General features: G+C 32.3%; 2 protein-coding genes across 5 annotated transcripts; one reads left to right on the top strand and one right to left on the bottom strand.

Annotated features, from left to right (window-relative positions):
* Nucleotides 1-3: 3 nt before the first annotated feature.
* LOC106431844 (probable WRKY transcription factor 61) lies at nucleotides 4-9,028 on the bottom strand. The gene is made up of 4 exons (XM_013872669.3): nucleotides 2,529-9,028; nucleotides 1,367-1,948; nucleotides 879-992; nucleotides 4-774 (listed from the first exon to the last, which is right to left on the bottom strand). Exons 1-4 carry the CDS (start codon nucleotides 2,676-2,678, stop codon nucleotides 31-33), a joined length of 1,590 nt encoding a protein of 529 aa, XP_013728123.2. The 5' UTR covers nucleotides 2,679-9,028; the 3' UTR covers nucleotides 4-30.
* A 185-nt stretch (nucleotides 9,029-9,213) lies between these two features.
* LOC106431851 (protein IQ-DOMAIN 30) lies at nucleotides 9,214-12,939 on the top strand. Of its 4 annotated transcripts, none has more exons than XM_013872688.3 (8): nucleotides 9,767-10,013; nucleotides 10,212-10,261; nucleotides 10,558-10,672; nucleotides 10,753-11,055; nucleotides 11,126-11,314; nucleotides 11,393-11,479; nucleotides 11,566-12,550; nucleotides 12,643-12,939. In XM_013872688.3, the coding sequence occupies exons 3-8, from the start codon at nucleotides 10,592-10,594 to the stop codon at nucleotides 12,672-12,674; spliced, it is 1,677 nt and encodes a 558-aa protein (XP_013728142.1). In that variant the 5' UTR covers nucleotides 9,767-10,013; nucleotides 10,212-10,261; nucleotides 10,558-10,591; the 3' UTR covers nucleotides 12,675-12,939. The 4 variants fall into 4 exon arrangements, with proteins under 4 accessions (XP_013728141.1, XP_013728142.1, XP_013728138.1 ...); XM_013872684.3 differs by having other exon boundaries at nucleotides 9,788-10,013; nucleotides 10,152-10,261; XM_048766455.1 differs by having other exon boundaries at nucleotides 9,842-10,013; nucleotides 10,172-10,261.
* Nucleotides 12,940-18,127: the final 5,188 nt, after the last annotated feature.

Genomic DNA, 18,127 nt, shown 5'->3' with positions numbered 1-18,127 from the left:
ACCATATACCAAAGTATGAGAACATATACTTTAAGGGCTCTTCTCGGCTTCATTTCTAGTCACATTATCTATCTTTAGGTCGCCGCCTATGATGGAAGATAAAGCAGTCGCCAAGGCCGATTGAAAATTTGGATCTGTCGTGATCGCCTTGATTGTTTCCGCCGGTAAAGATTGCACTTGATCATGAGTAATATTCTTGAAATTGACGTTGTCAAGACTGTTTTGTGTGGGATGTGGAGACGATGAGGAAGATCTTCCAAATGTGTCAAATGATAATCCAGCGGCTCGGGTTTGAATCATATGTTGGTAAGGTGATTGTTGATGGGTGCTAATGTTGCCGTAAGGTGCACGGTATTGCTCATTGCGGTTACTACCACCACCCCAATTCATCAAAGTGTTGGTGTTGTTTGAAAAGCTGAGATTGGTTGAAGGGTAACTATTAGATCTTGGGACGTTACTAGGAGGAGCACTGAACCTATTGAGCATTGATAAGAATGGTTGTTGGGACGAGGAGGTGGTTGTGAGGTCGAGAGTGACGGTGGGATGGCCTGAAGAAGTTTGGAGGAGTGGTTTTGGAGTGATGCTATTGCTGGAGAGAGAGAAGTTAATGCCATGAAGATCGGCTGCGGAGGAGGAGGAGGCTCGGGAGAGGAGCATGGAAGCTGCGGCGGAAGTGGCAGAGGCCATGGCGGTTGCTGACATGGGAAGTGGATGGCTGTGTGTTCCTTCGTAAGTTGAGATAAGTATAGACATGTCTTCTGAACATCTTTGCACCTAAACAAGGGATTTGATTGTTATGGTTGATTATCTATGATAACGCTAATGTATTAATAATATCTATATATGATATTTAGAATTATTTGTCTAGATTTGGTTACCTGTTTTCTTACGGGACAAGAAGGTGCAATGGTACAACGATAATAAGCTCGAGGACATGGATTCCCTTTAGCTATTTTCTGGCCATATTTCCTCCACTGACATCCATCGTTCATCTACATGACATGAACAAAAACCCAAGTAAATAAAGTCTTTTATTTAAAAAAGGCAAACGTTAAATACCTTTTTGCATTGTCTTTTAACCAAAGAGAAGAAAAAAATTATACAAAAATGTTTCTAACTTACATACTATATTAAAGCTATTTTTTAGTTTTCCTGTCTAAAATAGATTAAAGCTTAAAGACTACAAACGATAATTTGGTTTCACTCTCCAACTAAGCAAAATGAATATTTACATTTAGTTGAGTGATGATATATATATACCCAATCAAAAAATTTGAGAACCAAGAATTATACTATACATGTTAGTATCCATATGTATACATACTAAAGAAAAGATGTGAAGTAATCATGTAATTAACGTACTAACCGTCGGTGTCTCACATCTTGCTCTCACAGAAACCCTAGTTTTCTTAGCAATGTTTTGAGGCAATGGCTCTTCTTCATCTTCATGCTCATCTCCATCATTCTTAAACCCAAAGCTATTCTCTGATTGGATCTTATTACTGTTACTAACCTCCAAGGACGTCTTTTCTTGATTATGGTCAACCTCTAACTTCTCACTAGGATTACTCAAATCTTTGTATTCAAATCCCATACTTAACCCTTGTTCATTAATTCTTTTGTCATCATCGGTTTCCTTCATGAAGTCTTTCATTTTCTCTTCTTTATTTGTCATTGAGCCACTTGGAACCGGTGATTTTAACCGTCTACCTAGGCTCAACAAGACAAGTTCTTCACGGTCGCTAGTTCTTTCTTTGTCTTCATCTTCTTCTTTGTGTTGATTATAGCCTTTTGGTGAGAACTTATTCGGGTCTTCATGTATTATTACCATTAATTGGTTGTACTGTGTTTGAAGGATCTCAAACTCCTTTTTTGTCCTACTCAATGATGATTTTAACCTTCGGTTTTCATCTTTAGCCTCCTCCATTTCGACTTTAATTGAGTCCAACTGATTTCATCATACATTTATAATAAATGAGGAATCAAAATATATAGCATATACAAACATTTATTGATTGGTTAATCGTTCATTGATTTGATATGTACGCCTTATAAATCCTATGCATAGTGGTTACTTTCTCAGTTTTACCAAAAAAAACAACTTTCTTTCTCATAATTATTGTTGTTGCTGTGACACATGTGAGAACTCTTCTCTGGTGTAACAGACATGATCATAGTAATTTGAAAATAGATATGATCGTCGATTCAACAAATTAAACTTATCATTAAACCAGAAAAGAAGACAAAAGTAACAATTAAGAGGTTCACAGATCTAGCTAACTAAAAGTTAAGAATTCAAATATAGTTAAGCTTCATTGACTAAGATAAATCAGTGATGTTGTCAAAAAAAAGAAGAAGATTAAGATAAATCAGTGGTTAATAGTTTCGGATAAAGAACAAACCGTTAACCAAGCAACTCATGTGAGAAAACTATATATGAAATATGCGTATGTGACTCCAGGATTGATTTATGCATACATATGGCATATAATTAGTTCAATATTGAACAAAAAAATCAATTATGATACCTTGGATCTAATAATATGGTCGTGTTCTTGATCAGAATCAAGTTTTCTCATCTCCTCGTTTCTTTCTTCTCTTCCATGACCACTCCTCAAGAACTCTTCCTTCTCCATTGTTCTCCTTTGATATTCTTTAGCTTTTTGAAAGGTCTGCATAATTTATTTTGGGAACTGTTGATTTTATATAAGCAAGCTATACATCCTTTGACTATACCAATTAAATAATTCACAAAAACTGCAAGTTTCTTATATTAATATTCAGAAATATAATCTGTATATTATTAATAACATGCCGAAAATTTATCTTCAACATATATCATATATACAAATATAAAGCTATATTAAAATCCAAGTGAAATAATCTCCTGTTTGATTTAGCGATCTATTCCAAAATTATAAATTAAAAGTATAAAAACATCAGCTTAAAGAAGTTTTGTAGACCAAGGGTAAAGAAGCATTGTGCATAAATGGATTAGACTAAATATTTTTACAATTTATATGTACACATTTTTGGTTGCAATGTTCCAAACCATCGGAAAACACAAGCATGCAACTCTGAAATCTTGAAAGATCAGCAGCCAATCCAATTGAACTAAGCAAACAAGTTAAAATAACAAAGTATGACCAAATTGAAATGAGATATTAGATATTGAGTAGTTATTTTTCTTTTAAACAAATACCAACACACGTACTTAAAAACAATTAATCGTGCATCCGTTTATTAGAAGAAAAAAAAGAAAGAATAATAATGTCGAGTAATTAGAAAAGAATTCAACTTCAACGCCTATGTTTAGGTATATACATCATTGTCTCAACAAATAAACACTATTAAGGTTTGGAGCCGAAATCGTGGACCCACCGCCGGCCGACGTTGCTGCTAAAGAACATCGTTGAAATTTCTTGTAAACATGTAACATGTTACAAGTCTATCTCAAACGAACTAATTTATTGAATTTATAACTTGTACTTTTACATGCACCTTATTTTATCAACAAAAGCATATACTGTATGTGTATATATATATACATAGTTACTATCACGCAAAATGTTGTTGGATCTGAAGTCAAATGCAAAATACATTTTTGGTATTACTTCGTGTATATTGACAACAACAACAACAACACTTCATGTATTGTACGTGTGATGTATTGTGCAAGTGTGGAATTACGATACATCAATGATTAGGGGCTTGGAAAGCCTTTGACTATATAATATAGATCGAACATCTTGAATTATAGTATAAAAAAACTACATGATTTAAGCTAACAGATACATGCATTTCTAACCTTCAGCACTCCAGAATATGATCTAAAAGTCAAGTAAACATCACACTAACAGATGATCTGTAATGTACATTTATGATCATTAACCAAAAACAGCTTATAACGCTGTAAATGATGCCAAAAAAAAGCGCTGTAAGTCTAGACCAATAAATAAATGACTATGTATATATCTAGTTGATCATTTTGCAAATTTATAATCATACAAGTGACATTGTTATAAAAAAATCCAACCAAAAGTTTAATCAATTTCAAATTGCATAAATAATTAAGTTTAGCAGTTTGTCTCTTTGTTTAACGAAGTCTTCTTAGAATATCTCCAAATGGTTGGTAGACTTGGGATTGTATTAGTCATACATCAACATGATGGATAATGTTTCATGGACATGTGATTAATATTACAACTACATATTTTAGTGGACCACGATCTATAAGGACTTTCTTTGCTGGTTGCGTATAGATATGCATATGCTGCCATTGACATTTTACAATGGTTAGTCAACGTGTTGACCAAGATTAATAAAGCTCATTTCCTGTCTTAATTGCTTCCATTTAGTTTTAAACATTTTTCTACAATTGGCTAATACATGGGTAATTGGGTATATTTGGAAGCACATGAAAATCCAGAAAAACTGCTTCAGTTACAAAACTTTAAAAGGAACCATTGTTTGTTTGGTTTTTAGATTTTGGTTTTTGGTTTTTGGCTTTTAATTTATGGTTTTTGGATTGTAGATTTTGATTTTTGGTTTTTGATTTTGCAGTAGATTTAAGTCTTTTTGTAAAACATGAATGGTGATATTAGATTTTGCTTTTTGCTTTTAAAATAATACTAGCTTTTGACCCGCGCGCCCGCGCTGATGTTTTTTCATTTTTTTTATATATAAAGCTATGGTTTTATATTGAACATTCAAAATACATTGCTTATATTTTTGTTATTTTGCGTAACTCTATTATATCGCTGCTCGTGTTCTTTTGACATTATTAATGTATGATTTTGAAAATGTTCTAATACCGATGCTACTTGTGTTCTATATCAGTCTCATATTGAAACATGAGATCATTTCTTTTTCAGTTTTCAGTGTTCTCAGGAAACATGGATGAAACTTACCAAAAATCTGCTTCGTACTTGGTTCCCCACGGACTGGAATAACATTCTGGATCTGTTAGCGAATAATGGAGGGAATGGCAATGACATGTTTCTTCTGAGATATGTTTTCCAAATCTTCATTCAAACTATTTGGAGGGAGAGGAATTGAAGAAAGCATGGTTTGGAACCATATTACATTCATGGTTGGAAGTGGAAGGTTAACCATGCAATGTAACCGTGGTTTGAAAACAGGGAGTAGACACAAGGAGATTCTTTGATTCTATTTCAGCTTTTAAAATTTTTTCTTAAATTTTCTTTTTTTGATAAAAAAACTTTTTAGTTCAAATTTAAGAAACAGAGTCACAAAAGCTGTACACAAAAATTTATATGAATGATTTAACATTCTTTCAAAAAAATATATAACAATTTATGTTTTTATACATAATCTACTTTGTTAATACTTGATATTAACACATACCAATATATTCTTGTAAGATTTAGGTACAATAATTCATAATTTGAAATAATAAAATAGAGAACACTTTCAGAATATGAAAGAAATATTTTCTGTTTCTACAGTTTGTACACATTAAATATTTTAGTCTATTTATATATTATAAACTATTTTTATTATTATTAAGATACAGTAAATATTCTTAAATTATATTTATAGTAAAGTTATTGAAAATATTTATTTTTTTTGTAATTTTATTTTACATTAAATAAAATTAATTATTATTATTATTATAAAAATTGAACTGTAACAGCCAAAACAATTTAAAATACATGGTTGTCTTAATTACACTTTTATTCTCTAATTAATAATCATTGCATTTTATTCTTTAATTAACATTCATCTGTTTTTAAAAATATGGTAAATCTATCTTTACGTGACATCATGGAAAGGTTGACAATACATACAAATTTCAATGGAACTAATCACTTAGCTGCAGATCTTGCAGTAAAGTGTTGTAGTTCTAAATGGGATGAGAGTAACGGTGAAAGTAAAGTCGAACCGTGTGTTTTCCCTGGTGTCGTTCACATACCTTCTCTTGTTATGAGATTTCTTTGCTTCTTTTTGTTTTCCTCAAATACTCTTTGTGAATTCTTCATTGCAGAGGCGCGATTATGGAACTATATGAATTTTTTGTGAAGAATAAGAGCAAATTTCCACAAGCCTGTGAATTTTTGTTAAATATTTCATGTCTGAATCCGCCAATTTCCAGACTTTAACACTGTCCCACATGCTGGTAAGTTCGGTAGTGATCTTCTCCTTGGTTTAATTTTACTGTGTATTATGTGATTTCTTTTACCCATGGACCTACATGGAGATTCAGGTATAGTTATGGTTAAGATACGGTTGTTAAGTTTAACTAAAGATGTGTCATATTCTCAAGAAATGCTTACTTCCAAGCATGAATTATTTTGCCACGCATGAGTTATGTTTTAAAAAAAAATCATTTTGACAGGTTAATTTTCATTTTTTTCAGCAAGCATTATGGCAAATAGTTTTGGCTTTGAAACTATTTACCCGTCGTAGACGTTCATTTATCAGAGAGCAAAGATAACTAAAATACACGTGACTTCTCAAATCTATCACTTGTGGAGAGTACCATGAATTCTGAGTATATTCTTGTAGCAGATTAATTATTTCAATAATCTGCTACTCTCTTTAATTGGTTTTAAGAAGTCATAAGCATTGGCATCCACCAAACCATTCACAAGATACATATGCAAAAACCTCTAGAAAACTTATATAACACAATAATGCAAGAGAAATCGTAGTGCAAATAATCACTTGCATATTATTATATTAGTTACCAAAAAAGGACAAATATGAAATCCCACTCTCCTTTGATATCATCCTTTTTAATCCAAATGGAAAATGTTCTCACAGCCATCTTCTAAAATAACATTAGAATCTATCTCATGAAATGTTGTTTCATGGAGATGAGAATTTTTACAGGCCACATACAACACCAACTGTCACTCTCTCATATTCATTACCAACATTCACCAAAATTTATCAAAATCTAAATCCTAAAGTATCTTCAATTACGATCCAAACAAACTTAAATTTAACATGTTTACCCAAAAAAAAAGGATTAAAAATCAAACCTTTCCATGGACTTCTCTTTTCTCAGACGGCACAACACATGGATACAAACGTTCTTTAAGCCTAAACGTCTTACTGAAAAAAGCAAAATCACCATGAAATCTTAGATCCATACAGAGAGACTAATCAATCGAAAGATTAAGAGTGATAGATGAAGATATAAGCCAGGGAGAGTTACAGAGATGATCACACGGTGAGATCTACGGAGCTCCGATGAAAATAATACAGGACAACTCCGATGAGCTCTGCCTCGTGCTAGTCAACTCCGATGAGCTCTCCACCAGCAGGTGGTGAACAGAACAACGCCGTTAATGGAATTTAACGCCCTCGTCATTGTCCTCGTCGTCATCACTCGTTCTCTTTGTCGCCAAGAAGGTTAAGGTTATATCGATCAAATAAGAAAAGATTAGGTTAATGTAAGCAAAAGACTAAAACAGCCTTAATGAATTTAAGACCTTAGGTTTATCGTTAATTCCAGTAGCACAAGTTGGTAAATATTGAAATAAAAGAAGGGTTATTTTCCAAGTGTACTTCAGTTTTAATAGATTAGATGATGAAAATATAATCAATAGTAAAATATTTATTCTGGAAATAATAAAATATAAAATATCATTACCAAAACACACATCAGCTTATTTTTAAAAAGCAAAAAAAATAATAATACAATTTTATGTTTAAACAAAAAATTTAAAAAATAATTCTTTGTTTAAACATAAGTTATATATATATATATACATTTTATTTTATAAACTTGTATATAGAATATATTTAGAAATCCGTACATAAGCTTTAAGTAAAATGTGTAAACATAATTTTTAGTAAATTTACCATAACTATAATATATATATATATATATATATATATATATATATATAATATTGATTATAATTTTTAGATATTAGTTATTTGATTATTCTGTAAATATTTGGTTCTTATAAATTATTTTTAATAAATGTGACACTACTAAATAAAAAAATAGGCTGGAACTATATTGTTGAAACTAAAGTTCCAAAACTATGCACATATAATCATATATTTATGTGTATGTGATTGTGACTTGTGACTATTACATAGTAGTGTCAAACGGTAAGCACCAAGTAGAATATATATATTTGCTTCTTCTTTTTTAACAACATATATATTTTCTTTATTTTTTTAACAACATATATATTGGCTTTTTCTTAGAAATAGGTAGTTATTCTAAAAACTAGTTTTCCTAAATTTTAGGAAATCTAAAACTCAAAAATCTTGATTGGGTCAAAAATGGGTTTTGGAAAAATCAAAAACCAGAAACTGTTCAAAATCTACGAACAATCATCTCTCACTAATGTTTCTCGCAGCTTTGAAGATAGGAGCTTCTTTTTTTCTTCTGAAAGTAAGCTAGGAGCTTGTTGTCAAGGTAAAGCCTTAAGTCATGGCTCTATGTTGTACGCATCAAGTTCACATTGCATCTGTTTTTATGTGCAAGCGAGTGAGATGTCTAGGAGAGAGTATGAATTTTAGGGGTGGTCGGGTGGACATGGAGCGGATAGTACTGTAAATTTTAGTATTTGTGATTTGCTTAATAGCATACGGATATATGATTTTGCGATTTATTTTGCTTTGGAAAAATACGGATATCTGGTTTTTCGAATATCTGAAAAAACTTACAAATATTTATGAATATTTACGAATACTTATGAATATTTCATCCACTTTATTTAATACAAATAAATCTTACCAAAACTATATAAGTTTGTTTTCAAAAATATCTTTACAGAATCTTAAACAAAAAATGGAAATTAGTGAAACTATATGTTCCATAAAAATTTAAAATTTAATTATTTTTTATGAAACATAAAATTTTAGAAAATGGTATTTTTTTATAAAGATTTATACTCTTTCTTAATTTAATACTTTTATAAGTAATTTTATAAATGAAATTATTAAAACTATATGTTAAAATAATAATTATATAAATTATATGTTTGCAACTCTCAATTTAATTGTAGATATACTTCTATTTGTATAAGTAACGGAGCGGAGCGGATATCTAACATTGACATTTTTAGTATTTGTGATTTACTTTGTTTTTAACGAATATTGATTTTCGATATTTGCCTTGCTCCGAAGACTTACGGATATCCGGGTTTTTATCGAAACGAATAACAAAACGAATCAAATTTAACGGATAAAATGGAAGGTCCAATTATGTTTGGATATGTGAGCAGCTAAGGGGAACCAATTCGCAAAGGATCACAGTGCTAAAGCCATGGATAAAACAAGAGCAGATCTTCATTCAAGAATCATAGTCACCATTCAATCAGTTGATTCCATTTCAAAGCGCATCCAGAGACGAAGAGCTCCAGTCACAGATCTTAAGAGGCTTTCAATGGTTGACTGGCTTCACAACGGTGTGTTTGCTCTAAAGCTGCCACCAAGCTCGGTTTAAAACTATATGACTTGGTTCATAATCTCCAAGAACTAAACCAAATGTATGGCGTGAGAATGTTTCACCTTTTAGTAATGTTATTCAGTACCTTTTGTAGTATTCTCAAGCTTCAGTTCATTCTATAATAATAATTCTGGTCGTTAGGAGCAGTAAAGCCTAAGACTTTACAAATTACAAAATGCTGCTGGACTTAGAAAATTAAAAAAAAAACGAACTGGCAAAAAACTCTTAGAAGGGATCACCACGCGCCTCACTCGAAGAAGGATGATGTTTAGTTGTGTCTGGAAATGCTTACGAAACACGCAGCTGAGTTTACTACACTTGTTCCCGAAGCAAGCTACAACTCTGGGGACTACCCACCTCCTCCTCCTAACTTTCTCACCTTCTTCAATTATTTTTATTCATTTATTATCGATTTATTTTCTTTTCTTTTGATTTTTAAAATAGAAAAGAATAAATTATCTCTCTCTATTCGTGGTCACTGAACTAAAGTCTCATCACCGATGCTCTTAACCCTCTAAGAGAGATTGCACATGGGAAGCAGCTTTAGCTAATCCTGTCCTTGAAACCATCCACGGTAAAATGTTGTCTTCTTCTTAGTTTGTTGTCTGATTCCGACAGGAGATCCGACGTGTGCTTCTGTTTGAGACCGACATTTCTCGTTAATAGTTTTAATTAACTACTGAGGAGAGTTTTTCTTTTTCTTTATTTCTAGGATCATTGTGTTCTTTGTAGTTGTTGATTCTGAGATCAGGTAGTGTGGATTTGAGATCAGGTTCATTTACTTTTGCAAGCAGATCTGGTGATTTTAGTTTCCTTTTTAAGGTATAATCATTCTGTTTTCTTTCTCTTTCTTGTTTGATTCCATTGCTTAATGATTGTGATCTATTGTTAAACCTTATGATTAGAGATTATTTTTATATAAAAGAAAGTACAAATCTTTAGCTCATGAACAAATGATTCTGAATTTTGGCTCTTCACTTAGTCTTCTTTATGAACAATATGGGCTGATCCTTTTTAACTCAGCATAGTGAATCCTATAAACAAACTGTTTATATATATCTTCAATATCCAAAGTTGCAATCTTTGGTTATAAAAATTGATTGCTCGATCAATTGCAGGAAGGTGTGTTTTTGAGTTTTGGTTGTGGACATCATGGGAAAGCCTGCAAGGTGGTTAAAAAGTGTACTACTTGGAAAGAAATCATCTAAATCTAGTGGTTCGAAAGACAAAGAGGTAACGCATTTTCATATATAGATTAGTTTCACAATTTTGTAGAAGTTGCCATAGAGAGACTAATATGCTTCCATGTGCAGAGAGTTGTGAATGGAAAAGAGGTAGTGGTTGTTTCCAAGATTGAAGAATCCGATGTGGTTTCGGATCTTCCATTCTTTGGTAATGCAACAGTTTCCACCAGCGCTGTGGTAGAGGAGACACAGAATATAGAACGTGAATTGGTTTCAGACGACGAGATACAACTTCCTGAGGTCCAAGTCCAGCCAACAGAATCTCCAAATGCTGCTTCTGTTGTTATTCCTGATGATTTGCTATCAGATTCAGACAAAATTCAGCAAGAGATTGCAGCAACAACTCTGCAGGCTGCCTTTAGAGGCTACTTGGTAATATTATTAAAGCTCTTGGTGTGTTTTTGTTTTTTGTGTATACTGAACTTGAGCTCTATGTGTGAAGGCTCGACGTGCCTTCTGGGCATTAAAAGGTATAATAAGGCTACAGGCACTTATCCGCGGACACATGGTTAGGAGGCAAGCTGTTGCCACTCTGTGCTGTGTTATGGGAATTGTCAGATTGCAAGCACTTGCTCGTGGAAAAGAGATCAGACGTTCTGACATTGGTGTTGAAGTTCACAGGAGATGCTTGGTAATGATCAACATTTTTGACTCTGTGATTAGCTTTTAACTTTAGTTCTGTAACTCTCTTTTTATTTTGTCTTATCAGGAGAATAAACTCCCTGAAGACTCTGTTGTTGAAACACATACTTACCTTGGAATCAAGAAGCTAACTGCAAATGCTTTTGCTCAGAAGGTATTGCTTACTATTGGCTATTACTGAAACTAGGAGTTGAGAAGAAGATCTTTGGTGGAATAATGCTATGTTGTCTTTCTTAACAGCTTCTAGCTTCATCTCCAAACGTGATGCCTGTGCACTTAGACAATGATTCTTCTTCCAACTCTATCTGGTTAGAGAACTGGTCAGCCTCTTGCTTCTGGAAACCAGTTCCTCAACCGAAGAAAACATCAGTCAGGAAAACTCAGAAGAAGTTCGAAGGGGACTTTGCTAAACAAAAGAAGAGTGTTCGCAAAGTCCCTGCTCCCAATCTCGACAGTCCCTCCGCTGCTGCACAGACATCATTTGAGTTTGAGAAACCAAAACGCAGCAGCTTCCGCAAATTTTCAACAAGCCAATCTGTGGAGCTACCACCACTAGAAGAGCCTCCTCAAGTTGATCTAGAGAAGGTGAAACGTGGCTTGAGGAAAGTGCATAACCCTGTAGTTGAGAACTCTATCCAACCTCAACCATCTCCAGAGAAGGAGATTGAGAAGCCAACTCTGGCTTTGAAAGAACCTGTGACTGTGAGTGCCTTTGATGAAGAGGAAAAGGAGACTGTGGTGGAGATAATACACACTCATGGACCATTGGAAACCAATGAAGCACCACCTGATTCTCCATTGGTGAACCAAATCGAAGAGAGCCAAGAGAATGTGATGGTTGAGGAGAAGGAGGATGTGAAAGAAGAGAGAACTCCTAAACAAAAGAACTCAGCTGGGAAGGAGAATAAAAAATCAGTGAAGAAGGATTCTCCGGTTACTGCTACTACTACTACTACTCAAGCTGCTGAGTGTCAAGAGAGTAGTGCCCCGGGACTACCAAGCTATATGCAAGCGACTAAATCCGCAAAAGCAAAGCTGAGGCTGCAACAAGGCTCTTCTTCCCCTAAGCAACAAGGGGCTGAGAAAGCCACTAGACGTTACTCACTACCGTCTTCAGGTAACAATGCAAGGGTCACTTCTGATTCTCCTAAGACAACAAGAGTCTCAAACTCTGGTGGCAAAACCGGGAAGAAGACCGAGAAACCTTTGGCCAGAGAAGGCAACGGTTAGTGTTCTAAACCAGCCAAACAAAAACTTCTCACAAGAAAAATCTATGTAGTGATTCTGTGTTTCTTGGATTGGTTTTGGGTTTTGCAGGGAAGACAACTCAGGTAGAGTGGAAGAGATGAGCGATCATCTGGTATAAAAAGAGGTCTCTAATGTTTTCCCACTCTACAGATATGTTACCATCTATCTATATAGTTAGAGTATGTAATTTGTGTTTGTGTTTGTGTTGAGAATGTACATCATCGGTTTGTTTTTTTTGTGTGTGGCAAGTTCATTTTCTGTTTTCATGCTACATTCCTTCTATTGTTACCTTGAAAATCAACTTTGGATGTTTATGATATATGTATTCTCAACTCTTAAAATGAATAATATATCTATGAATTTAAACGTTTTTAATCAAAGACGGTATCATAGTGTTTATAAAACCACTTGAATAGTTGTTTTGAATTTTCATGAAATAGATATTCATAGAGTCAAATACTCCTAAGTTTGAATGTATAACTAAGGAGGGAGTGGCTAAGTAATTAAAGGGGAGAAAAAAAAAACAAAGAAGAAAAGCATAAAGTAGTAATCCATTGAGCTCAAAGAAGCAAGACTGGATCTTATTGCATGGAGTAAAGAGCTTTGGAATTATAAAAGTTGGTATTGAAACACTTTGCATATTTTATTATTCTTTATTGGACTTAGTTTTACTTATCTTAGCTTAATTACATCATACTATTATTTATTTTTTATTGCTGTTGTTTGATCATCATCTATATATTAAAACCAGAAGGTAAACCACATCTACATTTTAACAATATATTTTTGTGAAATTAATATTTTCTTTATTTTATGATAGTGAGTTATGCTGCCTATGAACATCAAATACACACACATATTGTATGTATATTCACATTATATATATGTAGAGGCTGTCCACGTCAGGCAAAAAGGGAATGTTCCAAAGATATATCACAATGCTCTTTGGTGATTCCATTTGATAGGGACATTTTGTGTGAAGGACAATCCCCCTAAAAAGCAACACAAGACTGCACTCTTTGCAGCCATATATGTATGTATCTATCACACCCTTCACAATTTCACCTTATCTTGTAAACAGAAATTTTAAAATGTATGTATATGAGTGTGTGTCAAAAAATAGAAAAAAGTGGAAAAGAAAAGATAGAGAGAAGCATATGCTTAGCTTCCCAGGGACAGAGTTTCAAATGTAAACTTTTTTTTTGGGTTCAAACTCGTCAGAAGAGAGTTCTTCTAAAACCAGTCTTATATATGCTTCCTCTTTACCAAAATCTTCTCTCCATTCAAAAGAGAGACAAACTTCTCTTTTCGTCTTTAACATTTTTCCATTTTATATAATCTCTCAACATTTTTATATACAAGCTAGTAACTAATATCTACACACATTGTAGATTTCTTCAAAATGGGTGTTTCGATTCATCATAGAGGAATGGTTCTTCTTCTTGTCATCTCAATTTTTCTACTCCTTCAAACGGGTAAGGTCTCAAGTCTAAGGTGGGAGAGAGATACGAAGCTGCAGCTTCTGTCTGTTCATCCTTCGCGTGTTCTTGAAGAGTCATCATCATCAAAGCATGGAAGTATAGATACAAATCGAGACTTGGCGCCTTCTCCTTCCGTTATGTCTGTTCCAAATGAATCTGTAAAAAGAATGATTGGAAGAGGATCCGATCCTATACACAACAGATGCTAAGATTATTCTAGAAGGAAGAAACAATGTTTTGTTTCTGGAAGTAAATGCTAGCCTAGTCTATATTCTGCCTCTGCAGTCTCAGTTACTTCTAAAAATATGTTATCATTTGTTTCTTAATCATTTAAGGGTTTAAGTGTATATTGAATCCTTGTCATTTAAATTGTGTTTTTTTTCATTATATATCGTTTGTTTGATGAGTTGTACGTTGAATATACAAGACTTTGATTTGTTCTTTGCTAAGCTATTTAGCTAGTTCTAGCTTTTTTTGGGCTCTTCAGCCCCCTCTTAAACCCAAGTGATATCAAGTCATTTACTACTATTGCAAGCTAGTTAGAGTTTTTGTTTCAGGGATACAAGTGAAGATTATCCGAAGGTTTCTTCGCAATGAGCAAACCTCTCCGGCAAACAATCCTATCATATATTTCAATGCACTATCTATGTTGTTCATTTTACCGTTGAGAGTAGCTCCGGTTTTTATCATTTTACTGTTAAATCTGGCTCGGTTGTAACCACTTAAACCTCTGAGTTTAATATATTTCGTTGACAAAAAGCATATATGTGCACAATTATGTTTTGGTTCTTGAGCCCAAATCCAGACAGCTCAAAGCCATCCAAAAAAGTTGTTGAGTTGAGTTTAAGTTATAAATAAGCCCATTAAACACTTCAAAGGAACTAAAGAAACATGGAAAACGAGAAACATTATACACAAACTACACTGCTTGCTTGATAAGGTAAGTGACATGCATAAACAAATAAAAAAAGTAGTTGGAAAAAGGTGGAGGAGATTTACCTTCACAACTACTGATTGGATGTGGGAAAATTTTCTGAACTCGTCAAGAGATCCAACAAGAAAACTTCTTGACATTCTCCCGTGATTTTTGGTTTTAAAATGATTATGTTTAAAAGGATACCTTTCTTAAGATAGAAAATACAAACTCAGTTGAAGCCAATTTAACCCCCCCAAAAAAACTTACGTATCTGCCAATATCGATTACAATGACTAGTAAAATTAGAGCGAACCCATGTTTATGACTCTGATACGATTGAACATAGTTTATGGAGATTCTTTATGCGCAAAATTTTGAAAAAAGTTCTATCAACATTAGGATGTAAATAGAAGTCCCTTATAATTTAGAATGCGGTTGATAATGCGATTGTACTCGAACAATCTTTCAGTGTCTATTGCTTGTGGGAGCATGTCCCTTGGAATGACTCGGATACGCATTTAATTTGTTTACTCGATTTTTTTTTTTTTCGTGATCCGGCTAGTGGCTACCATTCAACTGAGTTTCTTCTTCTTTATATTTGTTTTTTTTGTCAACTCTGAATTTCTTCTATGTTTTCTATTTCTATCATTTTTGAAAGACACCGTTGGTATTGACATGAACGTTCATTAATAAATTTTAAAAAATTATTCTAAATAATAGTCTGATAATGTATAGATTCACATATCGAAACTTTTGAAATCCCCTATACTATATTTACGAAGTGATTTTGCCACGTGTCTTTTCTACAATCAATTTCACAAAACAAATATGACATGGCTACTAAAATTGATGACATTACTTCCGGAAAAATATGACATGAATAATTTCATTTAATGTTGATTTATATTTTTTGGCAAACTTATTAGAATATGGTAATAATTCATATATTACATTTAATATTGATATTTCTTTTTGGTAAATTTTTTTAAAATATGGTAATAGCTCATACATCATCTGTAAAATAAATATATTTATATATAACATTTCAAATTTTGAAATATTATTATTTTGTATACTTATACAATTTGTATTACTAAAGTTTTCAAAAGTTTCTACAATTTTTAAACATTTATATATCTAATCATAAGATCATTAGTCTTATATATCTACAAATTTTATAAATATTGTTTAGGTTAAATATTTGATAATTATATAATTTTATATTATTTTTATTAGTTTTATACAAATTGATTTAATATATATCAAATCTATATTAAATATTAGTAAGAAAATAGGAAAATCTATAATATTTAATAAAATTTACTTTTAAATATAAGTTAGATTTAAAAAAAATTACACACCTAGTAAATTATAAATAAGTATATCTACTTTTAATGCTTGTTAAGTAATCTCCATAGGTTTCAAAAATGTATTATATTGTTCAATTCTAACTAGCAAAATATGGTTTGCATGTCAACATACACTAGATACTAGTTAGTAATATCCATTGTTAATTGTACTTCTTCATGTTACGATACATATAATTACCGTTATAAATCTAAGTTATGTCGAAATCTATTACGTACAAAATATAGATAAAATTAATTTTACAATGACTTCGCGACTATATTTAAATTCCGTCTACAGTGTACAGAGAGATATAGTCAACACTCAACAACCCTATTTATACTAGGGGGATTTACCACGTATGACTCAAAACTTGACTTTGATTGCAAAACTATACCCAAACTTGAATCAAATGTAAAACTAACCTAAAAACCTTGTGAAATTACAGCCAGCCCCTTGTGAACAAAAAAAAAACCATTTTTACGAATATAGCCTCGGTAAGTCGTCTGAGATGCTGGAAGTCGTCTAGACGACCTACAAGTAAGTCGTCTGGTGTAGTTGATCTTAAAAATAATTTTTAAATTTTTTAAAAAATATTTTAACAAATGAAAAATTAAAATCATGTAATTATAAACAGTTTTAAGTAATGTAAATTAAGATATAATAAAATTGAATAGTTTTCAGCATAAATGAGTGAAAGTAGTTAATCATGATATTTTTTTATTTTATGGTTTGACAACATTTGTTGTAATATTGTATGTATTATCAGGGTTATATTTTGGAAAGCTTGAAAGTTTTTTTTTTTAAATTAAATTTTTACCTATAAGTGTTTATTTTTGTGTATAGTAAACACTTTTGAAGTTTAATTTGATTTTATGAAGTGTTTAGTTAGTTAATTAAGTTTAGGGGTTATGTTTAGAGTCTAGACGACTAACTTGTAAGTCGTCTGGTGAATAATTTAAACCAGACGACTTACATGTAAGTCATCCAAATATTTGCGCCTAAATTTTTTTAAAAAATTATTTTCCCGCTTAAATAATTTAAACCAGACGATTTACTTGTAAGTCGTCTAGGAAGTTTTCTATTTTAGTTTCCCGCTAAAAATATTAAAGTCTTCTGGGCGACTTACAAGTAAGTCGTCTAGGAAGGCGTCTGAATCAAAAATATTTAACCTAATTGGATTTTTTGTCTCCTTATATAAAGAAAAAAATTACACATTCTCTCTCCTTCTTTCAAATGGCTGCAACAAAAATTTAATGTTCATCATTCTAAAACTCTTCAACCTCTCTCTAATCTCTTTGAACTTATAAACACTAAGCTTTATATCAATTTATTGTTTTTGTCTCATGTCTTTCTCACTAATTTATCTTGTTTTTGTATGTTTTTAATCAGATGGTTCTCATCTTCCACTAATTTAAAGGTAAATCTATCAATTTTAGATATGTATTTTTGTGTGTTAATAATGGTAGATTTATCTAATCTTCCACTAATTTTCTCTGTTTTAAGTCATTTAAACGTTTTTGGATATGCAGGTTTTTTAGATCTGAATTTGGATATGCAGGTTTTTCAGATCTGGAAGACGTCTGGGATGACTTACTTGTTAGTCGTCTAAAATATAATGCGCTAGACGACTTCCAGGAAGTCTTCCAGACGACTTCCAGGAAGTCGTCTAGACTTCCTGGAAGTCGTCTGTCGGAGTTTTCTCTCATGTTTCTCCCTTTCATATCAGATCTGAGCGTTTTGGTAAGTTTTTATGTCTATTTTTCTTCATTTGGTAACTTTCTGTTGTATAAAGTTCTTATTTTTTTCC

Source organism: Brassica napus, chromosome C8 (assembly GCF_020379485.1).
Source record: "Brassica napus cultivar Da-Ae chromosome C8, Da-Ae, whole genome shotgun sequence".
NCBI classification, from domain to species: domain Eukaryota; kingdom Viridiplantae; phylum Streptophyta; class Magnoliopsida; order Brassicales; family Brassicaceae; genus Brassica; species Brassica napus.
Note: the sequence above shows the minus strand (reverse complement) of the source record. Positions and strands in the feature narration are given on the sequence as shown.